We start from the raw sequence: 27,575 nt of genomic DNA on the forward strand, positions 1-27,575 counted from the left end.
TCTTCCTAAATAAAAGAGGGGACTAACAACAGAAGGGGCCAGAGTCCCTAGGTGAAAGAGCAGCTTCTGAACCATAGTCGAGTAGGAAGGGGGTGCAATTCAGCCTCCTGAGGAGAACTAAGGTATTGCCCTGATTGAAGCCCAGGGCAAGGGGCTGGCTAGCTGCTCTCATTGTGGTGCAAGGGAGGCTGCTGGGTTGAGAGGCTGTCAGCTTCCCACATTCCAGAGGCACTGGATTCATGATGTTTCCTGTGGACCAGATGTGGGGCCAGCAAAAGAGAGAGCGGGCACAAGATTATGTTAGATCCTGTCCAAAATGGTCAGTCAGAGGGATTTGGTGATCCTAATAAAGGGATGAGTTGCCAGACTCTTGGAGGCTGCAGAAAGATGTATAGTTGACCAGCCTAAGAAAGACATTTGCCCATGTTAAAAGATCAGGGAGTGATGGGCGCCTGGGTGGCTCAGTTGGTTAAGCGACTGCCTTCGGCTCAGGTCATGATCCCGGAGTCCCTGGATCGAGTCCCGCATCGGGCTCCCTGCTCGGCGGGGAGTCTGCTTCTCCCCCTGACCCTCCCCCCTCTCATGTGCTCTCTCTCTCAAATAAATAAATAAATAATCTTAAAAAAAAAAAAAAAAAAGATCAGGGAGTGAGAAACCGTAGCAAAGGCAAGGATTTATCTCCAAGAAATTCACAAAGTGTCTAATGAAAGGAAGAATCAGCTATGCCTAATGACCCAGGGCTCATTTATGCTACCTCACAGTAACTCTAGCCAAATCAGACTTCTCCTGGTCCCCTTAAGTCTCTCCCTCTCACCACTCCAACCCTAGAGGGGTCCAAGGTCCAAGTTAGGATGTAGGAGATCTATTCTCCCATAATGGGATGGACCTTTTAAGTTATTGAACTTACTTTATAACATCATTTCCAAAACACTCTACTCATAGAATGAAAGAATCTCTCACTTGATGAAATAATCACATGAACCCACTGAGTAGCATCTTCTCTTAATAGGGCGTGTTTCCTGATCAATAGACACTTAACAAAAGGAGGGATTGAAAGTTTCTGTATTTCAAGGGCTTGAAAGACCCAGCCCCACAGAGCAGCATCCAGGCAGTGACTTGAAAGGCTGCCAAGACTAAGAGGGAACCTGTCCAGCCCACAAGAGGAGCACTTTTGGACCCACAATCTAACTACTGTTGTAGTCAGGATGGCCTTTTCCTGGCAAAGTGTAACGATCCTCTGGACAACTACTAGTGACTGAGAAAATATGATCTGCTGAGAGGTGCCAGGAAATACCAAGTGGCCACTACATGAACCATCAGGATCTTTTTAGGATCAAACATCACGGTCATCTCCAAATACTCGGGCCATGGGGAAGTATGGCCCAACAATATGGTTTTATGAAAGAGCCTCCCGCACCAAATGTCCCAGAACATTTCAGAATCTTCCACTGGTGACCCTAAGCGAGCCACAGTCCTGTAGTAGGGGTGTGAGTGGTGCTTGCCCTGCCTCTATAGCTCCAAACCAACTTGCCACCTTCATGAATGATGCTCCCATGGCCTATAGAGAGATTGGCAAGAGCCGCAGACTCTTGGAGTCTGTTCAAAGCAACCATCTCCCACCATTTTGTTCCCAGCCTGTTCCCATTTCTCGTTGCTCCTGACTGAGTTCCCTCGCCTATCCTAGACTTGCCTGGGAAATCAGGCTCCCTGGCTTGGTGCTCAGCTCTCTGAGGCCTGATCTGGGGCCCACTCTCCCTACTCTTCCAACTTCAGTTGTCTTGGGTAAGATGCTCTGCTCTAGTCAGCCCCTGAGGACCTAGAGCTTAGCTCAAATCTAAACTAATACCTCAACCATCTTCCAAAGGGGAGGATTCAGGCACTGCTCTCCTGCATTTCTTAGGGCAGCCAAAGACCTTCAGGCATGAGGAAAAAGCTCAAGGCAGGTACGATGGTTTCCTATATCAACCCTGGAGCACCCCCAATATTTTCCAGTAGGAGATACAACGAACTTGTTATAGGACTCCAGAGCTTGCAGGGTCAAGACTCTAGTGGTATAAGTAAAGCTGTCCCCAGTAATGGACACACCTGGCCTTATCTATGGGGTGTGCTTCCTCTGAAGCAGTCTGTTAAGTAGGCAGAGAGACACCAGCAAGGGCAGCCTTCCCTCTACCCAAATACATTGGGCCACCCCTTGAACCAATTTTTCATATGAAAGTTGGTCAATCCTTCCTGAAATTTTAGTTGTCCAGATTGGGGTCCTAAGCTAACAGGCAAAATTCTAGATCCCAGTGACTGACTGGCACCTTCCCCCTGCCTCATAGTTAAATTCCACCCAGCACAGTTCTCGGAGATACAGGTACTAGATAATTCCCATGTTCATTTTTGTTCCTTTTTAGCTTTTATATTTAGACAGAAGACCAGAAACAAACACTATGTTCTCAGCTTCACCTGAGCATGACAAGGTCCCGGTACACAAAAATTGTCCTGCTGTACTAAGAACTGGGAGCTTTATCAGGCAGCCTGAAGAAAATCCCAGGAAAGCTGCTGAGGCAAAGACTGTATCTCCAGGGCAACCTTTTGAACCAACAGAGCTCAGGTCTCCACCCCTTGGCTCAACCAACCGGCTGGTTAGGACTCCACCCAGAGTGGATTAACTTGTGGGCTCATAGTTGTCAGCTTGCAGACTCCTTTCTTTTCTTGTTTCGAGTTCCACTTGTGACCTGGGCCTGGAACTGTAGGCACACACCTCTGGAAGGGCATCTGCAGGCTTTCCACCACTCTGCCCTTTAGCTATGCTTTTTGAAAAAACATATTTATGAAGGTATAATTGACATACAATAAATTGGACAGATTTAAAGTATGCACTTTGATAAGTTTTGTCAGAGCTAAATGTCTGTGAAACCATCACCACAATCAGTAAGTGACCATCCCAAAAGTTTTCATTCCCTTATGTAATTCCTTTCCTTCTGCCCCTCCCTGGCCCCATTCCCAGGTAAACACTGATCCTCTTACTGACACTGTAGATTAATTTGCATTTTCTAGACTTTCATAAAGTGACATCATAAAGGATGTGCTCTTCTTTATCTGGCTTCTTTCACTCTGGCTATCCACTTTTAAGAGACACCATTCTGACGAAAGCCAGTTCAGCTTAGTGAATCCTACCAAGAGCTCATGCCTGTGCAGTGACTAGGTGTCATGAATTCTGATTAGGCTATGTAATTTTTCAACAAGGATGCCAAATCCACTTTCTGATTAATGGGTCTCTCTTAAACACCAACAAGAATAACTTGCACTCTTAAGTTTTTGCCAAAACATGTAACTTTGAATATTGTTCCCTCCCTCCAATTCTTACCAAAAACTCAGTTAAGTGAAACAAAGTCCATGTAGGATTCCCTGAAGGGTATGCAGTACATCCAGTTCTGTGGATTATGTAATTCCAGACATTCACAACATTGTAAATTTTGATCACACTGTTTTAAACCTTTATAGAATCTCTTATCATGAATTATGCTTTGTGATTATGCTCTCAGCTTGCAGGGACTCAAACAAGAATTGGGTATAGGGGTGCCTGGGTGGCTCAGTCGTTAAGCATCTGTCTTTGGCTCAGGTCATGATCCCAGGGTCCTGGGATCGAGCCCCACATCAGGCTCCATGCTCAGCGGGAAGCCTGCTTCTCCCTCTCCCACTCCCTCTGCTTGTGTTCCCTCTCTCGCTGTGTCTGTCAAATAAATAAAATCTTAAAAAAAAAAAAAAGAATTGGGTATAATGCTGAAGAATTTATAGATGAAATGGTACAATGTCTGGAATTTGTTTTAAAAAGATCTCCAGTTTTAAAAAGATCTTTAAAAAGATCGCTCTCTCTCTCTCTGTCAAATAAATAAATAAAATCTTTAAAAAAAAAAAAAAAAAAAAAGATCTCCAGAGGAGTCCCTGGGTGGCTCAGTCGGTTAAGCTTCCAATTCTTCGTTTTGGCTCAGGTCCTGATCGCATGGGTTGTGAGATTGAGCCCCACGTCAGGCTCCCCACTCAGTGGAAGTCTGCTTGGATACTCTCTCCCTCTGTCCCTCCCCCGCCCCTCGCTCAGATAAATAAATACATCTTTTTAAAAAATTATTTTAAAAAAACCTCCAGAAAAAAATAAAAGTGGGAGGAGTAGATTAAGTGAGTATGGCCAAATTTTGGCAGTTGTTGAAGTTTTGTGATGAACATAGGAAGATTCATTATATTCTTCTTACTACTTTTGTGTGTGCTTGAAAATTATCATAAAGCAGAATGGAGGGGTTTTTTTTTAAGATTTTATTTATTTATTTGATAGCAAGAGCAAGAGAGCACAAGCAGGGGGAACAGTAGAGGGAGAGAGAGAAGCAGGCTCCCCGCCAAGCAGGGAGCCCAATGCAGGGCTCGATCCCAGGACCTTGGGATCATGACCTGAGCCGAAGGCAGACGCTTAAACCATCTGAGCCACCCACGTGCCTGCAGAGTGGAGTTTTTTTAAGATTTTTTTATTTTTATTTTTAAGTAATCTCTATACCAAACATGAGACTGGAACCCACAACCATGAGGTCAAGAGTCACATGCTCTGCTGACTGAGCCAGCCAGCTGCCCCAAGCACAGTGTTTTTTTGAACAGCTGTAAGGGTCTTTGTCACAGGGATATTGTTTAAGATTTTGCTGACTTATCACTACAGTATACTTTTGAAACTATGGAGAAATTTAGGGCTTAAATATTTTTCTTTTTTTTTTTAATATTTTTCTTAATCCAATGCCTAGTAAGAGTAATCACTTAGCAACAGTTGTTTATTGTAAAATGGTTTTATCAGAATTGATTTGTAGGTATTAGCAGCCTGACCTACCTGGAATTTGGAAATTTCTTTTGATATTGGACAAAGAACAAAGGAAAAAAATGTCTTCCTTCTGTGAGGTTAGTTTAGGAGCATATTGGATATAGGAAGAGTTTCTGAAAGAAATTTTAAGACTTCCAGAGTCTCAATCCAGAATGTAAAAATTTAGTATGAAACAGTAAAAGAATAATACACCATGACCAACCAAGAATGCAAAGATAGCTTAATATTTTAAAATATACTCAAACTTACCACATTTATAGGCCAGAGAAAGTAAACCATATGATCATTTTTATTTTACATTTGATAAAATTGAACAATCAAGTCTGTATAGATATTAAAAAAAAAAGATTAGAACCTAGACATGGAAAGATCCTTATGCTAAAGAATGTCTATCGCAAATCAACCGCCAACATAATACTTACTGAACTATTCCTGTGATACCATGAATTAGACAAATTTCCTACTATAACCACTAGTATTAACTATTACTTATATTTCCAGTAATAAACAGTCATATCCAATATAATAAGATAATATAAAATTAAAGAACGTAAATATACACTGGAAAGGCAGAAGAGAGTAATGTATTCTTATTTGCAGACTTGATTATCTTCCTTAAAAATTGGAGAGTAAACTGAAAAACCATTAAGTTCAGAATGTGGATAATTGCAAAATAATATACAAAAGTAATAGATTTGCCATTTACCAACAGCAGCCTGTTGGAAAATATCATTCAAAAAATTCTCATTTACAATATCAATATATAAAATACTTGAAACATGCTGAAAAGAAACATTCACATCCATGGGAAGATTACAAATGTTTTTGAAGGCCCATAAACGTTAATGCAAATACCCTAAGCACTTGAATGTGAATCCTCAATATTGTACATTAATTTCCCCCAAGTTATCTATGAATACAAGGTCATTATGATAAGGGACAGAAGCAGGAAAATGTTTACCCTTAGTCTGGAAGGCTGACCTAAACCCACATAGTTTCAATAAGGATCAAATATGTGCTGGTCGCTACATTCTTTAAGGGTCTCATGACTGCCTGTATATCTCACCAATAGTTAATACTGAACTGATTGATAAACACCAGAAGAATCTTGCAAAAGTATTTTTGCAAGTAGAAATTCAAAGAAACTTTTGTAATCTGATACTCCCCGCATGCCCTCTTCCTTTGATTACTAAGTATGTAACCACCAGCCTCACACAGCAGTCTCCATGCTACTTAAATAAACTTACTAAGTTGCACCGTAAAGGTCTCAATTCTTTCTTGACTGCTGTGCTCAACAACCCTGCATCAATTACAATAATAATAAGATTTGTAATATAATAAATTTTCAAGACATTTTTGAAAAATAAAAATAAAGAAGGGGTGTCAGACCTACTAGATGTTAAAGTATGTTAAAAAGTCCCAGGAGTTAAACTGTTGCTGGTGCAAGAATGACATAAATCAGTGAAACAAAATGTAAAGCCCCCAAATAAACCTACGTGTATATAAATTGATATATGGTAAGACATGCATTTCAGGCCAGTGGGGAAAGAATGATATTGGTTCTAACCATTTGAAATACAATAATAATTAGAATTGTCTCTCTATATGCAAAGTCAATTCCATATGTATATAAATGTGGAAACATTTTAATGTGGAAAATGAAAGCATAGGATTGAGTTAGGGAGGAAGTCAACTTTTCTATATGCTTCTGTCAGTGAGTCCTCTGGCTCAACTATGGACCCAATAGTTATTTCTTATCACACTTTCTTGAGGCGTTGACAATGACCTTCTGGTAAGCACTAGATGAGAAAAGTCCTGATTGCAATGGAACACCTAGAAGACCACACCCCACAGGTCCCCTCCCCTGCCCATGATCATGCACCCTCTGCCTGCTCTCTTGTACATCCCTGCCCCCCAACCTCTCCCTGTAAGACTCTAGATGTCCATCCTGCCGGTGGAGAAGTCGGTTGTTAAGGTGTGAGCCTACCACCTCACTGTCTGGCACCCAAAATAAATTTCTCCAGTCCTCTTTTCCAAACCCTTGAGTTTTTGGCTTCTTTTGCAATGAGTTTATGTGAGTTTATTCAGCAACATTGTTGGCAAACCCAGCCAAGAGCTATGCTTTTGCTTTTACCTGCTCCCTCAGGATTCTGGGGGCAAGGAGGGGCAGTTGGCCATGGCACTGCACCAGGGCATACTCCTTCATTTCCTGAGTTAGCAGCTGTGACATATTGTTCCATAACACTTCCCAGGTTAACATTTAATTTTGTTCCATTCCTAAGAGAAAGCAAAGAGTACATAAACTGACAGATTCCATGTTTCTGTTGACATGTCCCTCAACCTCTCTCATCTTCTGGAGCACCAATTCCTTCACAGCACCCTGGGCTTTATTACATCCACATTTCAATTCCTGCAATAACTAGGAGCTTGAGTCCTATGATTCCACTGCAAAAAGAGACTATACCTGGCTGATTTCTTCCCTAAAGCACTTGCTAAATATTTAAGTGTGAGTTCCTTAAAACTCCCGTGATAGGCTTCTCACGACAAGTCAACATTTCTCAACTCTCTTTTATTTTATATTATGTGTCCCTGTTGTACCATATACAGTAAAGATTGCTCTTTGTCCCTGGTTCCTGGGAAGGGGACTCCACATCCTTGGCATTTCCCGAATAATGGGAGTATCTTTGTAATTCATGAGCCCCTTGGTCACACCTGAACTTACGCTAATGAGATGGCAGGATGAGGGGTTGGGCACCAGAAAGACCAACCATATGATTTAAGGTTGGGGCTTTGAATCAGGCTAACCTCCCAGCAGGGGAGAGTGGCTGGAAATTGAGTTCAATCATATGGCCAAGATTCAATCAATTAATGCCTACATAATGAAGTTTGGGAGAGCTTCCAGGTTGGTGAACACATCCATGTGCCTGGAAGGTGAGGCACCCATTCTATGGGGAGAGGATGTGGAAGCTCTGTGTTTGGGACCCTCCTAGATTTCACCCTACGTGTCTTTTCATTTGACTGGTACTCTTAGCCAGGATGCAGTAGGAAGTCTTTCAAATCAGAGGGCTAAAAGCTATCAGAAGGGAAGAGGGGGAGAGGCAAAAGCAGGGAAGGAATGTGTTTTATTTTGCAGAATCAACAGTTTCAGCCAAGGAGACACCCAGCTAGGTATTTCACCTGATAGCCCCTTGCTCGGTGTGTCTCACCTGGTAGCCTCTTACTGAGGACCTGCACAGACCCCCCTTGGTCCCCCCCCCGGTGTGGCCTCAGCCATCCTGTTCCCTCCTGGACTTACCTATTCATCCCAAAGATGTTGAAAATCAGACCAAAATGAAAATGTTGTCTTGAATGTAAGATAAATTTTCAAAATAGGTAATTGTGAGGCAGTAAAAATTACACCTAAGTAGGACCCTAGGCCTCATGTATCAACAAGAGAGGACCCAGGCATTCTCACCTGAGTCCTTAACTCTGATGGGATTTTTATACCTTAGCTATTACTCCTTGTGATGGTTCATTTGATGTGTCAACTTGACTGGGTAAGAGATGTCCAGATAACTGCTAAAACATTATTTTTGGGTGCATCTGTCTGTGAGGATGTTTCTGGGAGAGATTAGCATTTGAATCAGCGGACTTAGTAAAATAGACTGCCCCCCATACCACACCCCCCCCATAGGGGGTGGGCATCATCCAATCTGTGAGGACCTGAATGGAACAAAAAGGAGAAGGAAGCTCTTTGCTTGAGCTGGAACATCTGTCTCTTCCTGCCTTCAGAAGTCACATTGCTGGTTCTTGAGCCTTCAGACTCATACTGATCACATCACCGGCTTTTCTGGTTCTCCAGCTACGGACAGCAGAGCAGGTATATACGGACAGCAGAGCAGGTATATATATATATATATATATATATATATATATAAAATAACCAGTACAGAACTAGTAGAAAATAGATACTGTTTTTAAAAAAGTCAACGGAAAAGCGCCTGGGTGGCTCAGTCATTAAGCGCCTGCCTTCGGCTCAGGTCATGATCCCAGGGTCCCAGGATCAAGTCCCGCACTGGGGGAGTCTTGCTCAGCGGAGATCCTGCTTCTCCCTCTCCCTCTCCCACTCCCCTTGCTTGTGTTCCTTCTCTCGCTGTGTCTCTCTCTGTCAAATAAGTAAGTAAAATCTTTAAAAAGAATAAAATAAAATAAAAAATATAAAAGTCAACTGAGTAAATTTAAAGATCTAATCAGTTTTACTCAATGATTCATGAATCAGGCATCCCATCTAACAAATAGAAGGGAGCTCTGAAGATTTTGTACAAGACGAAAGATTTTTATAGGCAAGAGAGTGGGACAGGAAGTCAAAAGGAGTGGATTATTTCAGGCAAAGTTACCTTCTCTTAAGGGAAGGCAGGGGGTTTTACCATACGGATTACCTCACCAGTGTTGATCAGGACATTCCAGACTGATTGCTTTAAATTCCAGTCCTAGATGGATGAAACTGATGCCAGCATCCTGGGTCTGAGGACCCATGGGGGTCCTGCAGGACAAACCAAGAAGGTTCTTAGGCATCGAGAAGGATAGAGATCAGATGGGAGCCAGCAAGAGGTGAAAGCAGAGCTTATTGAAGATATATACATACAAAGAGAGACACAGACCAAGGTCTGGGAGACTTGGAAAGGAAAAAAGCATGAGTCTCATCTTTGCTTGGGGTCTGGGGTTTTTACTGGCAACTGTGATCTGGTGTATGTGTCCTTTTAGGCATCCAGGAACTGGTCAGAGGACAGGGTCCAGGTGTCCTTAATAAGTCACTCATTCTCTGAAGTCAGGGGTCCTGGCATCAAGGTGTTTGGAGTCAGCGGTCTTGGAGAATGTTTATGAGGACCCCTCCTAGTCACTCCTTAGATGTTATCTATTGTGCTGGAAGTTTCCAAAGACATCATTCTCTTTGTCCTTTACAAGGAGTACATATGCTATTTGCATTAGAAGGCCTGTGTAGAGTGGGGTGGGTGTGCAGATCCTAGCAAGAATAGAAGCCAGAAAAGGAGCAAAGAGGGAAAAAATGGCTTTTTTTGTGTGGTCCCTTCAGTTTCCCTGTCCCAGAGCTAATTAAGGTGTCTGACATGAAAGAAGAGTCTGAGGAGGGTGCCTGGGTGGCTCAGTTGGTTAAGCGACTGCCTTCGGCTCAGGTCATGATCCTGGAGTCCCTGGATCGAGTCCCGCGTCGGGCTCCCTGCTCGGCAGGGAGTCTGCTTCTCCCTCTGACCCTCCCCCCTCTCATGTGCTCTCTCTCATTCTCTCTCTCTCAAATAAATAAAATCTTAAAAAAAAAAAAAGAAGAGTCTGAGGATACTCTGAGGGAAATGCTGGTATGAGAATTAGCCTAAGTGCAACCATGTGAAACTTATATAAATCTTTCGTTGGTTGGCAGAAATTCAAAGTTGGACATCGCAGTGCATGAGTGAGGCTGAGGAAACCCACTGTCCCATACATTGCTGGTACTCGTGCAAATGGCACAGTCCTGAGGAGCAGAACCTGTAATATACACCAAAATTACAAATGCATTTAACCCCTGATCCAGAAATCTCCCTTCTATCCTATAGATTTGCCCACACAAACGCAAACTTGTTCAGGTATTAAAGTTAGTCATTGTAGCGTTGTTTATAATCACAACTTATTATATTGTAATATAGCCCAAGTGTCCAGCAATAGGGGACTGGTTGAATGTATAAGTCTGTGGTATCAACCAATGGAATACTATACAGCTCTCAAAAAGAGACCAAGGCATGAGGAATTGCTAAATGTGCTTCGTTATGGAATTATATACAGAATATTTTGTTAAAATTTAAAAAGGAAGGAGGGGCACCTGGGTAGCTCCGTCGGTTAAGCATCTGACTCTTGATTTCAGTTAAGGTCATGATCTCAGTGTCGTGAGATGTAGCCCCACGTTGGGCTCAGCACTCAATGCGGAGTCCAGAGATGCTCTCTCCCCACTCCCTCCACCCCTCCCCCCTGCTTACGCATGCTCTCTTTAAATAAATAAATGAAATCTTTAAAAAATTTTAAAAATGAAAGAGAATATATAATAATATTTTATAAGATTATATATATACATAATATAATATGCCTTTTGTGTAAGAAAGGAGGAAATTGGGGTGTTTGACTGAGTCAGTGAGTAGAGCATGGGACTTCTGATCTTGGGGTCATGAGTTCAAGCCCCACATTGGGCATAGAGCTTACTTAAAAAAATAATAAAAATTAAAAGTAAAGGGCGCCTGGGTGGCTCAGTTGGTTAAGCGACTGCCTTCGGCTCAGGTCATGGTCCCGGAGTCCTGGGATCGAGTCCCACATCGGGCTCCCAGCTCAGCAGGGAGCCTGCTTCTCCCTCTGACCCTCTCCCCTCTCATGCTGTTTCTCTCTCTCTCTCTCTCTCAAATAAATAAATAAATAAAATCTGTAAAAAAAAAAAAAAAAAATTATAAAAAAAAAATTAAAAGTAAAAAAAGAAAGGAGGAAATAAAGTATTTATATATTTGCATAAAGAAACTTTGGAAGGATAAATAAGACACTATTATAATAAAAATGATTACTTACATGGGCAAAGCCAGGGAGAACAAAGAAGACAGGGATGGGGTGGGACTGATATTTCTCATGTACCTGTTGATATAATTTTCATTTTGAACTACATGAATATAATATCTACTAAAAAGACTTCTTACAGGGTGCCTGGGTGGCTCAGTCAGTTAAGCATCTGCCTCCCACTCAGGTCGTGATCTCAGGGTCCTGGGATCAAGCCCTGGGTCAGGCTCCCTGCTCAGTGGGGAGTCTGCTTCTCCCTCTGCCCCTCCCCTCTGCTCACACTCTCTCTCTTTTTCTCAAATAAATAATATCTTTTAAAAAAATAACAATAGATAAATACAAATTTTAAAAAGACCTTAAAACTAACACAATGTTATGTCAGTTATATCTCAATAAAATAAGTAATTTTAAAAATATATTTTAAAACATTTGAAGAGAACATTCAAAAGATTGTTAAAAATCTAAACAAGAAGACTTCCAGTTTGGGTAGGCTAGAGTAATCTGTGGCAAACTAAAGTGGCCACAAAAAACAACTAGAGGGGTGCCTGGCTGGTTCAGTCAGTAGAGTGTGTGACTCCTGATCTCCAGGTCATGAGTTCAAGCCCCATGTTTGGTGTTGAGATTACTTAAAAAAAAAAAAAAAAACTAGAAAAAACAGATGAAACAATGTTTCTAATCATCAGAGATTCTGAGGAAGCAACTCATACCATGGAACTAATTTAGTTAAAGTTCTAAAGGGAGGACTTAAGAAAGTGAGCTTATGATCTGAAGCTGCTTTTTTCCCAGAGGCATTTGCTGACCCTGGACTCAGGCAAAAGGCTAAGAATCTGACCTTGGCTCAGACAGAATGCCATGGAGTTAGGGTGACAAAACTGGAGACTTAAGAGGTCTCAAAACTACAGTATCCTTTCAAGACATTTACCAAATTTTGAAGGCACATAGGCTGCAGGCAGAAACCTCTGAAATGAATAATGTTTTCCACAGTCTTTCAAAGTTTTGAATACTACAGATTAGAGTTAAGGACTCTCCAGGGGAAGGACTGCAGTGAACTCACCAGCTCTTAGCTCAAAGTCTTGAGAACTATACCCTAGGAACAAGAACAAATAAAAGGTGGGCTACAGCCATAAACACTAACTAAATAAACAACTGCAATTCAGCCTTAGCATAGCTAGGTCACCAACTGGATCAAGGTGCTCAGCTTCCACTCTGTCTGCCTAGCAGAAAAAAAAGTGAACACTCTGTAGTAGAAGACATCATCATCTGGCCTAGCCACAGTTTTTATAAACAATGTTTTAATATCAAATCAAAATCAGTAGACAAAAGACACTTCCATAAAAATGAAAGAGACACTTCCATGAAAATGAAAACCAAGAGAAAAACAGGCAATATAAATAGACACACAAGTGATCCCAATATTGCTTTAACAAGCAAGGGCTTTAAAAGAACTATGGTTAATAGGTTCACAGAAAGAGAGGAAAAGATGGAGAACCTATATTAAAATGGAAACTTTCACCACAAAACTGAAATCTATAAAATAATCAAATGGAAATTCTGGAATAAGAAATTACACCTGATATTAAGAACTCAAGAGATGGGATGGGTTAACAATGGGTTAAAAATAGCATAAAACATGCTTGGTGAACTGGAAGACAGACTAGTTTCCAAACAGAAATAGAGAAAAAAGAATGAAAAACCCAGGAAATATTTGTTAGGAGAAAAAGATGAGAATTTTTAAAAAATCTCAGAGCACCTGGGTGGCTCAGTTGGTTAAGCAACTGCCTTCAGCTCAGGTCATGATCCCAGGGTCCTGGGATCAAGTGCCACATTGGGCTCCCTGCTCAGCGGGGAGCCTGCTTCTCCCTCTGACCCTCTCCCCTCTCATGCTGTTTCTCTCTCTCTCACTCTAATAAATAAATAAAATCTTAAAAAAAAAATACCTGGTTTTTATTTTTCTGAGGAAGCCTCTCTTCTGTTTCCATGCCCTTCTTTTTGTAAAAAATAAAATAAAAATTCCAAGCCTGGAGACATTTCAGGAAAAACCTGCCAAGGAAAATGCCTAGAATTCAATGGACAGAGGAGCCACAATGCAAAAAAAAAAAGAAAAAAGAGAGAAGGCCATAAAATGTTCCAATGACTTGAGAATTATGTTGTTTATCAATTTTCGTTACAAAATGTACACCAAATGTCACATTCCTTATTTTTTCTCAATCAAATGGAATCTACTCTGTGCCCCAACCTGCCACACTGGGAAGAAACTCAACCCTAGTCATTAGTGGGGCTCCGTCCTCCCTCCACAAGGTTACAAAATATCAGGGGCTTATGCTGTGCCAGAAAAATTGAAAGCAAGGCCAGGCACTTAGTGGTAGCTGTCTTAGCTCAGGCTGCTATAATGAAATACTACAGTCTGGATGACTTAGACAACAGACATTTCTCTCTCAGTTCTGGAGGCTGGGAGGTGCTAGCAGGTTCAGTGTCTGGTGAGCACTCTCTTCCAGGCTTTCACTTAACCTCGCATGGCAGGGGTGGGAGGACTCTGGTCTCTTCCTCTTCTTATAAGGGCATGAATTCTCTCACGGGGGCTCCAGCTTCATGACCTCACCCAAACCGAATTATCTCCCAAAGGCGCCAATACCAAATACCAAGGCACTGGGTGTGAGGGCCTCAACATAGGGATTTTCAGGTGGCACACACATGCAGTCCATTGTGGCAGTCACCGTTTCGGTCGCTCCCTCTGCTTTCAGAGGCTTGCCAAGCCCTGCAGTCCTGGCCCTCCCACGTGTCCATGTCACTGACAGCAGGGTCTCCCTGGGGGACCCTGGCCTAGGTGCTCCTACTGGGAGAAACTAGGCCCAGCCTCTCGAGGCATCCTCCAGCCTAGGAATGCTCTGGGCAAAATTAGGGGCCTGGGTGTCCACTATTCATAGGGAGAAAACCTCAAATCTCCAGACCCCAGAGAATCTCAGCCTCTGCTCAGCGCACACCCACAGCCCACTTCTGTCTCTGTCAGCCTAGGTGTTAGCACATAATCCAGATGCCAACGACACCCACCCACTCCATACCCAAAAAGCAGCTCAGAATTGAGAACAAAAGCTTCATAACTTGCTCAATGAGGAAAATGTGCATAGAGCAACAAGAACAAAATAAAAAATAATTCCACAATAAATTATCCTGCCACGAGCCTGGCAGCTTAGATAATTCTAATGGAATGGAGAGCTAGTAAATACTGTAGCCACAATTTGGCAAAGTGAGTTAAGGAGATGAATTCTTTCAGAGCCAAGGAACTGCTCATCACGGGCGTGAAGGCTCTGGTCTAGGTAAAGATTCAACTTTTCCAGTGACCTATTGCTGAGAAATAACTATGCCAAACCTCGTGGCTTAAAACAACCACCGCTGCCTCATATCATGATTTTGTCTGTCAGTCTGGCAATTCTTCTTTTTTTTTTTTTTAAGATTTTATTTATTTATTTGACAGAGAGAGAGACAGCGAGAGCAGGAACACAAGCAGGGGGAGTGGGAGAGGGAGAAGCAGGCTTCCTGCTGAGCAGGGAGCCCGATGCGGGGCTCGACCCCAGGACCCTGGGATCACAACCTGAGCCGAAGGCAGACGCTTAACGACTGAGCCACCCAGGCGCCCCTCTCTCTTTTTTTTTTAATGTAAGAGTTACAGTTCATTTATTTATTTTTAAGTAAGCCCTACACCCAACATGGGGTTTGAACTCATGACCCCATGATCAAGAGTCACATGCTCTACCAACTGAGCCCCTCTTCTGCTCTTGATGTTGACTGAAATCACTTGGCACCATCAGATGCAGATGGGCTTGGTCTAGAGTGCTCAAGACATTCCCTCACGTTTCTGTCTCCTTGGTGGGGACAGCTGGACTCCACCGGTCGTCGATGGGAGTGCTGCACACGGCTGTTGCAGCATGCGGTCTTGGGGAATTTGGACTCCTTGCATGGCAGGTCAGGGTTCCCAGAGTGTTCCAAGAGACAGGAAGTGGAAGTTGCCTACGTCTGGAGACTGGCTCAGCATCACTTTACTGATTTTTGTTGATCAAAAAGCCATAGAATCACCCAGATTCAAGGGAAAGCCCCCTCTTAATGGGACAAGGAGCAAAGGATTTGTGGCCATCTTTAATCTGCACTGCATAGAAGTAGCCCCCTCCCTCCGGGTGATTCCAGGTGAGCTGAGTCCTGCTTTAGCAACAGCACCTATGAAACTTGATGGCCCTGGAGAAGATACCAGGAAGACCTCAAACTTGATCAGCAGTGTCTGCCTAGCTGCTGTGAACAGCACACAGGCCTTACTGCCCGGTTTACAAATGCCGAGGCTCACACTCAAGAGTCCAGCTGTATTTGATGAAGGAGACAGCAAACTGGGAGCTCTCAATAACACAAACCCATCTAGTTCATTTCAGTTTTTGCAGGAGCTGAAAAGTGCATGAGATCAATTCAGGAAGCCATTAAAAGGGTGAGCAAAAAGAAAAGTCTTTCACCATTTAAATTCTGCTCCCCCACCCCTCCTCTTGAGGAGACAAGAGCAAAGATCCTCTGAGGGGGGCACTGAGGACGGTGGGCACTGAGATGACAAAAGACCACTCCCACTTCCCTCACTCCATTCTGCAGACTCATTTCTAATACTTACATCTTTTTAAAAAATGATTTACATAAACATAATATACATAAAGAAAAGCACACAATCGTTAAATGTACAGCACAATGAACTTTCACACACTGAGCACATCATGCAACCAGCGCCGAGATTAAGGAACAGAACATTCCCAGGATGCCAGGGGCCTCCCTCATGTCCCCTTTTAGTCACTACCCTCCCCAAAGGGTAACCACTCTCCTGACTTCTACAGTCTTGCCTGGACTTGAGCTTTATATAAATGGAACCTGACAATAGGGGCCCTTTTATGGCCAGCTTCTCTCACTCGATTTTCTGTCTGAAGATTCACCTGTGTTGTCAGAAGTTGCTGTGAAATGATTCACCTTCATCACTGAGAAGCATCCCACTGCATGAAGCTGCTACAGTTTTTCTTCTCATTCTCTTGTGGAAGGATAGTTGGGCTGTTTCCGGTTTAGGCTGCAGCATGTTCCCCAGTAGCCATATGTGTGTCGGGAGCACTTCTGCTCCGCCCGCCTCTCGCTGAGGCAAGGGCACCAGTCTGAGGCATCTGAGACCTGGCCCAGCCCGCAGCACCGCACAGTGCTGCCCTCCCAAGGGCTGCAGCCTGCAGGGCTCAAGGCAGCAAGACAGGGGCCTCCCTCCTGTCCCACAATCCTTTCTGGCACTTCTCCCACCTTCCCAGGGCTTAGCCCAAGGACCCCTTCCTCTAGGACCCACAAGTGTCCCCAGGCTCATCACATCACCTCTGCCCCTCCAGTCCAGGGGCGCATGTTGCTCTTAGTGTCCCCTTCTCCTAAGTCCTGGCTTTTCCGTGAACCCTTTCATTTCCCTCAAAGGTCCAGTATTTAAAACTCGGGAGCCACGGAAGGATCAGCAGGCCCTAGTTTTAGGTCCCTCCTTCGCGCACCCCCCCCCCCCCCCCCGTCTCTTACCTGCAACGTTGGCAGCACTATGCGGAACATGGTAGGTTTCCTGGGAGAGCCTGGCATTTTCTCAGCCTGCACCTGAGAATGACAAGCCCCGTGACCCTGAAATTCCCTCCGACTTACTTGACTGCTTCTAACAGTACAGCCCCCTAGTGTTTTGAACCCAGGCAGGGGGGCCTGTGGGGCTTTCCGAGGAGCCAGAGTACACCTGTATTTGTGCAGTTAAAGCTGGAAAGGTGGCCGCAGCCTCTCTGCCAGGCCTCACCCCACTCTCCGTGCCAGTCCCTCCCTCGGATGCGAGCCCCCCCCCGCTCCTCGCCCGGGCAGTGTCTTCCCCGAGCAGCCCTTGCTCTGTGCGTTCCCAGCCCCGCCCGCGGTCTCTAGAGCACAGGGCAAGGGCAGAAAGGGGGAGGGGGGCGCTGCTGGCAGCCGGGGCTCTGAGAGCAGTGGGGCCCTCGCCTCTCTCCTCCCTGTGCCCGGGCCTCTGAAGCTTCGGGACGTCCTCGGGACCTCGGTGACCAGGTGCGGTGGACAAAGCAGCACTTGGGGAGTGAAGACACCGCCCCGGGCCTTCTCTCTCGGCGCCTGCCGCGTGCCGAGCCCCGTCGGAACTACTCCAGCCGAAGCTCGGCGGGACCTGAACCGTGGCGGAAGGTCAAGTCCAATCCGTGACCTAGGAAAATGGAGGCACGGTTCAACGTGTGCGGTAGAAAAACGAAATCAGGCGTGCACCCCCACGCCCCCTCGGGGAGGCTCGGCGGAGACCCACCACCGCAAGACGTGCCGAGGGCTCCCCCTGGTGGGGCTTCCAGCCGCTGCTCACGCCACCGCAGTCCCAGCTCGGGCCCCCGGGCCGAGCTGAACAATCTGCCATCTCAGGCAGGACTGGAAGACTTTCATTTGCTGCAGGGCCAAGTTATGACTCCTGGCATCCTCTGTCCTGAAATGACACTCAGTTCCAGGAAGAACTGGCTTCTGGGACAAACTTGCACGGGTGCCCAGTCTGGCCAAGCAGGTAGGCCAGTGGGTCGTGCTCGGGAAGCCGGCCCTTGTCTGCTCTCCAGCCCCACTGGGCCTGAGCGCAGACTGCTAGTGGCAAGGGGAGCCAGGGCCTCGGGGTGGGCAGAGGCTGCTCCTTACCGCCCCTGAATTCATAGCCAAGAGGGGACTCGAGCAGGAACCGGGTCTGTTTATATTGCAAACAAGGCTGATGAGATTCTATGTTTAGATCCCCTTCCGAGCCTCGGACAAAACTGGTGCAGCAGGAGAAGGGAAACAAACTGGGGCCATGCGTGACCCCTGCCTCCCTGTGGAAGCAACTGGAAATCCCCTGCTCACCCAGACCAGGGTAGATCTGGAATATTGGATGATTTACTCACTGGGCCCCAAGGACATGGCTACATAATGCCCCTGATGCATCCTGCTATCATATACACCCATGACATATGACACCTCTGTTTGTCCATCCAGGGACCGTCTCCAGCTTCCAGTGTTTGCTCTCATATACTCCCTGGTGCAGGATCCAGCCTGGCTTGAGACCCCTAATGAAATGTTGGCATGGAACCCCAAGCAGAAACCTTCTTCCTGTCCTAAAGCTGCCATCCCAGGGCTCCTTTCATGCATCCTCGAGTTGGGTGGGGGACAGCACGCCCTCCCCCGTCCCCATCTCAGGTGACTACTATAGAGCCTCCTCCCTGATCCAGCCTAGAGAAAGTTAGCAGAATATGCTTGGAGGAACTTGTTAGAGTAGCCCCCTACCATGTAGCACGTACAATTAATGCTTGTACAAAAGACATGGACACGTGAGTGAAACAGAACAGATAGCCCAGAGGCTTCCAGTGCGGAACAATGATGTATAAAATATTGGAGAAAATAAAAAATCCATGTTCAACAAGGGGAGAATATACCCACAGATATTCTCAGAAATGGAATATAAAAGCAAAAAATGAATAGGGCTGAAGCTGAGGCCTCTTGGGCTCTGAGTCTTGGAACAGTCAAGGGCAGCTAGGAATTCAAGGCCTGCCAAGTGATGAGAAAGAATTCAATTGTCTGCTTGAGGTGGGGGACCAGAGTCCACATTCACTGATCAAAACTCCAGGAGCCACGTCTGGCCTCTCCCCACCATCTTCACGAACATAGATGGATAGGGAGGTCCCTGGATACCCAGATGAGTCTGCACGTGGACCTAACACAGCCTCCTCTTGCCCTGAGTCATGCCCGGGGTCACACCAGGGCAGGAGCCCTAGCTGCCTATAAGACCTCCCTCTGGACCCGCCCCAGCGCCCCAGGGAGAGCAACCACTCAGTCACTGGACAGGAGGATTGAGCAACAGAGAAGGGAGACAGAAAGAAAAAGACAGGAAATGAACCTGGAGGCTTAGTTCCGAACTACACAAAAACATACCGAGAAAGTCAGCCGGCAGAATCAACACTCTGGAGACGGATTCGCGCCAGATGAGGGGAAAAGGGCAACCAGCAAGAGACTTCAGTGTCCTCAAAGAGCCGACTGAACATATAATGTTCATTAAAAAAACAAGCAATTATGAAATAAAGCCCAGCAGAAAGGTGCCATTATAAAACAACGGAAACAAAAATATCATTTGATACGAAAAAAAAATCCAAATATTTTCTAACCTCTGAAAAGAGGAGGATGTTCTAAGCTGACTGGAAAAGAAAAAAAAAAGTCAACAAAAGAAAGGAGTAGACTGATAGATTTAACCATAAAAATGTAATGATTATATTAATAGGGAAAAAAAGGCAAGCAAATAAATTAGGGAAATACTGGCCATTTTGTAGTTTGCACAGGCTTTGAATCCAGACTTTCTGGGTATGACCTGGGGTACGGTACTTGGTGTCTCCATGTTTCTGTGTCCTCCATAAACTAGATTAATCATTGCACCTGCCTCCTCACGGGTCAGGACTAACCGACTGACTACATGTGAAGCTCTTCGACCAGTAACTAGCACATAGAAAGCACTCAATAGCTGTTTTTATTTTTTATTGTACTGTGTGATAAATTTGGACACAAACAATTCAGAGCAGAGAAGCCATAACTAATTAAAAATCACAGTAAAAAATTCAACTTCACCAATAATGAAAAAAAATCAAAATAAAATTTAATTTTTACCTTTTTAGTTGGTAAAGATTGTTAAAATGACAATAGAGTATTCCTTCTGTAACCATTCTAAAATTCTCCTTGGATGAAAGCATTGTGATTAAGGAACTTAGGACTTTATTCAAAGTTTGGGGTTGGGGACATCAACATCTTTAGTAAACGTATGTTCTGGAAAGGCTTTATGCCACCGCACACCCATTAGGATGGCTACAATCATATATGATTGCATGTGTTTGGAAAGGCCCCTCAGGTGGTTCTAGCTAAAAGCTCTAATGTGAACCCGTGGGAGACGGTTGAATTTGGGAAGAGCCTTGGCTTCCGCGCATGCTCTTCCACCATCTTGCAGTTCAGCCTTAGACAAGGGTTTCCATTTCCTGGATTTTGATTTCCTCCTTTTGCTATAAAATGAAAGAGCTGGACTAAAGGGGGGTCCTCGTTCTGTGACAGGGCAACATGACATCTCAAGAAAGAACACAGGCCTTGTGGTCAGGCCACGAGCAGTGATGTTCTCTCCAGTCATTCTTCCTCTCCCTCAGCTGTATATCTGTCCTTCCTACCCTGAAGTCTGTCCCCCTTCTGTCCCTGCCTGCCCTTTGGTGGTTATCTTAATCAAAACTTTCATCAGCTCTCATTGAGACAGTTTCAATAGCCTCCAATTATTTTTCCTGATACCAGTCTTGACTACTCCAATCCACCCCTGCACTGCCTTTTGGTATGCATCTTTCTTTCTTGGTGGTTGAAATTTCTGGCTTACAACAAGGGCATATTTGCTCTGCTTTATACAATCATCTTATCAGATCACCAAGATCCTGGTAATGATCAGGGAGCAATTTATACTTTTGCAACATGGTTTCCATTATACTACTTTCTCCTTTCTTCAGCAAACCCTCAGTATCTTCCCTTATATAAGAAATGAGCAAGGGGTACCTGAGACTCTTGATCTCCCCCCGGGGTCGTGACCTCGAGCCCCACATTGAGTATAGAGATAACTAAAAATAAAATCTTAAAAAAAAAATGAGCCAGGATGTTATGATGAAAGGTTTGCCATTTTAATTTATTCCTCACAATCAACAAAGTTTTTAAAGGAATTTTGCCTTCCCTGGGAGCTCTGTCTCCACCCACACATCTGGGCATTGGGGGTTTCCTGGGGCCTCAGTCAAGAACCTCTCCTGGGTTCTCCATCTCCCTGTGGGACTAAAGACCAAAATTAGAAAGTGCCTTAAAGCCTAGAACTCTGCCTTATTTACTATTTATCCTCAACTCCTACACTATGCCTCATATTTTTATTGAGTGAAAGAATGAATCCATCCACCTAAGATAAATATTAGAAATAGTCCTTTAGGGGCGCCTGGGTGGCTCAGCCAGTTAAGCGCCTGCCTTCAGCTCAGGTCATGATCCCAGGGTCCTGGGATTGAGCCCCGCATCAGGCTCCCTGCTCCACGGGAAGCCTGCTTCTCCCTCTCCCACTCCCCCTGCTTGTGTTCCCTCTCTCACTGTGTCTCTCTCTGTCAAATAAATAAATAAAATCTTAAAAAAAAAAAAAAAAAGTCCTTTAAAATTCCCCAGGGTCAAACATGTATAGAATCACAAAGCCAGCGCTGAATGTCTTTATTTTTCTCAGTTCCCTCCCGCCTTGTGCCTCCTACTCCCACTTTCTCAGCCCCAAAGACCTGTGGTGGACTCTCAGGCACTCCTTACCTTGGACTCTAGATCCCACATGTGCCAAATCCAATCTGGATGTAACCAGAAGAGACAGGCTAATGTGCAGGGGCCAACTGTACTCATTTTCAGACAGCACAAGACAGTCAGCACTTCTCTTCACAAAATGGGATACGTATTTTAGTCCAATAATGCTAATATCAGCAATAATTCCTCACTGACCTCTTCTTCTACTGTGGTATTCAATGGCTCACTGGCGAGCAGTCTATAGCCAAGGGAAGTACATGTTAGATGCAGATAAAGATAAGCCTGCTTCCAGTTCTTACTCCCAGGTGGCTTTCTAGACACAAGGCAGGGAAGGAAAATCTAGCCTAACAGGGCCAGGAGGCCCTTATCTGTCATTTTAAGGTTAAGAAAGGAATTTGTCTGTACCTTGATGGCAAGAAAAGCACATCAAAATATCAACTGACACTTAGAACAGACACGTGAAATATGCTTTCTTGTGGGCATTTTCAGCATTGATTACAGGTTTCCCTCCCTCCCAAAAATAGAGCATTCCTATGAAAACTTTTGGAAGCCAAAATGGCATAAAGTGAAGAAACAGCTAACATTAATTTATATGGAAAAAATTTTAACATCCAAAGACCCAAAAAATAACCTCTCTTAGGCTTTTCTGATACCTTAGGACACATCGTGCTAACGGAGACACAATAAATCCAGATAAAGCACAGATGCTCACAGACACAGTTCCATGGGGAGATGCTGAGAGGCTGAGTGTAATTCCCCGCGAAGGCGCTTGGTGGCGCCACTCCCACGGTTCGTGGTGCCGGCAGTTTCCTTAAGGGCTCCCGGGAAATCAGTGCCGACTGCTACTTTCACTTTTCACTTTTTTTCCACAGAAGCAAAAACCCTCTTCAGATTCTTTCGGTCCGGGAAAGTAGGTACTAATGTAGGTCTTTTGTAAAAGTGAAATGGCATAGCTCAAACTCTCAAAAAGCAGGGGTACCTGTATCTAGCGATTGCTTTGGGGTGGTTATTAGGAACGGCCGACTTCCTCTTTTTTTTCCTTTCTTAAACGCACTCATCTGGTGCCATCTGGTGGCCAAATAAATTGGAAACATGCAAGTACCTGGCTTGAGCAGGGAGGGCCTTTGTAGTTGGAGAACGTGTGAATGGGTCCTTTTAGAGTTATTCCCCTTCCTTTTTATTCCCCACCCCCATTTTCCCATGAGAATATATCAGTCGCCGCATTTGGAGTACCGGGGCATTGAGCTTGATAGTATCTGGATCCCTACAGGGAAAGATAAGGAAGTTTGGTCTCCGAGGATGTGCAACTGATTATGACAAAAGGACAAAGGACGAGGGATACATCCCTCACTCATGGCCACTCATAGTGTTCCCAGATGAGAGATGGAGAGCAGAATCCTTTGAGTGCTTCCAGCTTCTCAATAAGAAGCATGCCCTTTGAGTGGGAAGGGTGGGTATTGGTAAACAGGGATCAGAACACAACACCTAAGAAAAGAAGGCAAGAGGAACTGTAGCTGCACTGAATGTGTTCAAACTTCCTATTAGGAAAGGATTACGTGTCAGAGTACACCCCCCCCCCCAAAAAAAATCACGTGGATACTCTTAGTATCACCAAGTCACCATCAATGATCTTTGAGGAATCATGAAAAGGCAGACAGGTGTTAGAAGGCCAGAGGTAACTTTGACTTCCAAAGATGGACAAAGGTGAATGTTGAAAATTACAAATCGGTGACCTTGACAATGACCATAGGCAAAAATCCACAAATGAGATACAAAAAGGTGTCTTGTGAGGCCTTAGGAGAAGTCACTGGGGCTTCAGGGGCTCATGGGGCTCAGCAAAGGCAGGTCATGCCAGATGTCCTCATTCATGTTGTCTTGTCGAGGTTAAGACTGACAGAGGCACTATAGTAGACCAAGGGTCTGCATGTGATTAAGGCATTTCATGACATCTCAAATTATATCCTTCTGGAACAAATGGAGAAATCTGGAATTGGTAACTATACAGTTAGGAGAAACTGGAACTGGTTAAATGACAGAATTCCAAGGTGCTGGGGGGTTCTCACTTCAGTCCTGCCCTGCTCAGTATTTATATCATGTCTCATGTGTTATATAAAGGATATGTTTAGCAAATATGAGGATGGCACAGAGTTGGAAGGATAGAAAATCCATTAGATTCCAAAATCTACCCAAAACCCATCTAGTCAACCAAACAGATTCTAACAGGAAGAAGCGGGTCTTTTCTTTTCTCCATCCCAGATCCCATTGTCTTGTTTTATGGGTTTTGCCCAAAGTTTCTCCTCTGTATACGGCTCAGCTAAAACTTGCCCTGCTTCCAACAAATCCTCACTGTGGGTGAAAGCATCTTATCCACCTTAACCCCAAGGATTCCTCCTTTCATCTCTCTAGCAATTGATCTTTGAAGTCACTGAGAAGAATGTTCCTCACTTCTTTGACTACCCCGAAAACAATCTAAATTCACCTGATCAATATGCCCTCAGGCTCAGTCTCAGAGTGGGCAAAATATCCCTCTGATTCCAGGCCAATCACTCTTCCTGGTCATCTTCTATCTTCTCCCCAGGCCTCACCTACTAACCATCCTGTCCCCTTCCAGTATCTTCAAGCACTCCCTCTCAGCCTCCTTCCTCTCCTTCCTGCTCTTAAGACAAACAAGAAGAAAAAATTTAGAGACCCTTTTTTCCTTCCCAATAAACTCTTCAAAAGACTTGTTTCCACCCCTTTGTCAGAGGTTGGGGTCTCTTGGAGCAGACACCCAGATGGAATTTGGGATGCGAGATGTTGATTAGGAATCAACCTCTGTGAAGTAAAAGGGGAGGAAGCAGGCAGGGCAGGGCAGAGGGAGGCCTGCAGAGTCATTGACAGCTATGGCCAGCCCCCCAGAGCAAACCAAATTGGACTGAACCAGCCAGGCCTTTCCAACCCCAGCCTTGCTCAGTCACTATATGGGGCTGCCCAGAAAAAGGAAGGACCCTGAAGGAGCTGACAGCTGGTGACTGTCACCCTACCTCTATGTCTACCACTCTCTCCTTGCTTCTCCTTCCTTTGTGGCACCTTGGAAATCCACCTTCTGTCTCCACTTCTATCCCATGCATCCCATCCCTGTGCCCCACTCCAAATCCAACAGGTACTTTGTGATTCTTCCCTTCCCAGAAACTCTGTTGCCTTCATTGGTGCTGATTCGTTCTCTCTCCCTCCTCTCAGAAGTCTCAACTCTCAATTTCCATGATAACTTCCTCTCCTACCTAGTCTTAGCGTCTCTGGCTGGCCTTCTCAGGGGTCTTGTCCTGTACTTACCACCAAAGTGCTGGGACCCCATCCTCCCCTTCTTCCATACCCTCCCAGGGTGACCTCGCCCACCGTCAGGGTTTTAATCCCCACTGACATGCCAGTGACTCCAAAATCTACTCTTCAGCCCACTCCCTCCTTCCTGAGCTTCCGATTCTCTCACATCTAATCGGTTGCTAGACATACAGATGCTAAAACTGTCAAGACAGGGAAGTTCTTTTCCTTTCCTGTCGTGTTCCCACCCCGAAGAAGGCTCTTCTTCTGGGGCAACAGTTGAGGGATCCTTTGCACCTGCTCCATCAAGTTCCTTTTCTAGGGAGCTACCCTTGCTCTGTCCTGTTTGGGCCTGTGTGTGAAAGTACTCTGAGCAACAGCAAAGACTCTACCTATGGAAACCTGCATTACTGCCATATAAATAGCTGATGCTGGGTGCTGAAGCTGAAAGAATATTCATCACTTCTTCCCTGATCACACCCACTACTTACCTAACCAGGTGTGAACCTCTGACTCATTGGGTCCCCAGGAAAGGGTTATTCAGCATTTCCTTATTACAGGTGATGAGAGGTGATAGTGATTTCTTTTGTAGCTTGTGTTTCTCCTGAAGAAGAGTTCTCTGACCAGGTAGTTTTCAGCCATGCCTTTTTTTTTTTTTCTTTTCCAGTCCTATATCTGTGTGGCAAAGGCCTGTATAGGAGGCATTTCTCGAGGAAAATGATCTCCACTGCATTTAAATGCACCATGTATCTTCTCTTCCCAAGTTGGAATTTCCAGTTGAATCCAATGAATACTTATCAAGCAAGTATAATGTGCCACGGGCAGGGCTAAGTACAAGACAATCCCTGTCTTTTTTTTTTTTTTTTTAATTTATTTATTAGAGAGAGAGCACATGAGAGGGGGGAGGGTCAGAGGGAGAAGCAGACCCCCTGCTGAGCAGGGAGCCCGATGCGGGACTCGATCCAGGGACTCCAGGATCATGACCTGAGCCGAAGGCAGTCGCTTAACCAACTGAGCCACCCAGGCGCCCAAGACAATCCCTGTCTTAAGGAACCTAACTGGTAGTAAAGGGAATAAGTCTAATCAAGCACATGCCAGTTTGCTGATGATCCCAGAAGCCACAGAAACTAAGTGCTGTGGGGTCCCAGAGAAGGGAAATGTCTCCATCCAGGCTGGTTTCATAAAAGCATCTGAGACAGACCTTGAAGGGTAGATCAAATTTCAGGGAGTGGGCATATGACAGAAATAAGCAAGAAATAATGATGACACAAGGAATAGAGAAAAAAAGAATGATGAATGACAAAAAGCTATCAGAAGAATATCTTCAGAGAACTGCAAAATAAACAAAGAATAGTAGTAAGAAAATTTTCTCAAAGCTATGGCCAAAAACTGAGACTATAGAAATAGCCTGGGAGACAGAGGCAAGGTCATGGAAGAAAGATTATTAGGACAATATTATTACAAGGAGGTGGGTAAGACAGGCAAGATCACTGGCCCATTAGCCCTTCATAGGCCCCAGATGAGACCCAACTCTTTGGATTTCCCTTTCTCACCTTCACAGGCAGGATGGGTGTTAATGGCTCCTAGACCCCACCTCTATCCGGCTCTCCAAGGAGGACAGTGCGCACCAAGAAAGACACTGCTGCTGCATTGGCCCAATTCTTGTAGCTTGGTGAAATGCTGGCCCCAATGTTGCCTAAGTGGCTACCTCCCACCTACACCAGTCCATCCTTCCGCCTCATGGGCGCAAGGTGTCTGTTCTGCCTGCAGGCTTCACATCCACATTTCAGGCAGAAAGGAAGAGGAAAGAGCATAAAGCATGTCGCAACAGGATCTATCTTTTCTTTTTTTTTTTTTTAAGATTTTATTTATTTATTTGACAGAGAGAGAGACAGCGAGAGAGGGAACACAAGCAGGGGGAGTGGGAGAGGGAGAAGCAGGCTTCCCGCCGAGCAGGGAGCGCAACACAGGGCTTGATCCCAGGACCATGGGATCATGACCTGAGCTGAAGGCAGATGCTTAACGACTGAGCCACCCAGGTGCCCTATCTTTTCTTTTTTTAATCAGGAAAGCAATTGAATTGCTGAAAGCCACACCAAGCGGACTTCTGCTGATGACTCATTAGCCGTAGAGTCAGGTGGCCACCCCTAGATGCAAGGGAGTCTGGGGAAGTAAGTGTCTTAAGTAGTACATTGTCAACCAGACAAGATTGAGATTCCATTGAAGAGGATGATGGCGTTTGGGGCAGCAATCAGCTCTGCTGATATTGGAGAGACATAGCCATCCAGATAAATAGCCAAACCACAAGATGGAGGAGGCCGCTGAGAAAGGACATTCTGAGTAGATGAGGAGGAGGGGATATCTGAGTAATTCTCCACGGTAGATGCAGGCACCTGCATGGCTTGGTCTCCTGTCCCTGCGGGTGTGGGCATGAGGCTGACAGGGAGCGAGTGGATTGCTTCACTTGCCCCAGGTCGCTCAGATAGTTAATAGCAAAGCCAAAACGCACACCATTTCCCAA

At 44.9% G+C, this 27,575-nt stretch overlaps 1 protein-coding gene and 2 long non-coding RNA genes across 7 annotated transcripts in view; all 3 read right to left on the bottom strand.

Annotated features, from left to right (window-relative positions):
• DDR1 (discoidin domain receptor tyrosine kinase 1) overlaps nt 1-17,823 on the bottom strand; it is a 48,739-nt gene extending 30,916 nt beyond the window's left edge. The window contains exons 1-3 of one of the 5 annotated variants that reach the window (XM_035030643.1): nt 17,727-17,823; nt 17,417-17,630; nt 16,964-17,035 (exon numbers count right to left, since the gene is read on the bottom strand). In XM_035030643.1, coding sequence (XP_034886534.1) covers nt 16,964-17,020 — 57 coding nt within the window. In that variant the 5' untranslated portion in view covers nt 17,021-17,035; nt 17,417-17,630; nt 17,727-17,823. Of the gene's footprint in view, nt 1-16,359; nt 16,931-16,963; nt 17,664-17,726 lie in introns of those variants that run through there. The other 4 variants (XM_035030642.1, XM_035030640.1, XM_035030641.1 and 1 more) reach the window with 4 other exon arrangements.
• LOC118027360 lies at nt 4,525-14,886 on the bottom strand. Its single transcript, XR_004683796.1, has 2 exons — nt 13,342-14,886; nt 4,525-7,120 (listed from the first exon to the last, which is right to left on the bottom strand). It is a non-coding gene; the product is annotated as an uncharacterized LOC118027360 (long non-coding RNA).
• LOC118027359 lies at nt 10,263-11,605 on the bottom strand. Its single transcript, XR_004683795.1, has 2 exons — nt 11,420-11,605; nt 10,263-10,360 (listed from the first exon to the last, which is right to left on the bottom strand). It is a non-coding gene; the product is annotated as an uncharacterized LOC118027359 (long non-coding RNA).
• Nucleotides 17,824-27,575: the final 9,752 nt, after the last annotated feature.

This window comes from Mirounga leonina, unplaced genomic scaffold (genome assembly GCF_011800145.1).
Source record: "Mirounga leonina isolate KUSES-001 unplaced genomic scaffold, KU_Mleo_1.0 Mir_366, whole genome shotgun sequence".
NCBI classification, from domain to species: Eukaryota; Metazoa; Chordata; class Mammalia; order Carnivora; family Phocidae; genus Mirounga; species Mirounga leonina.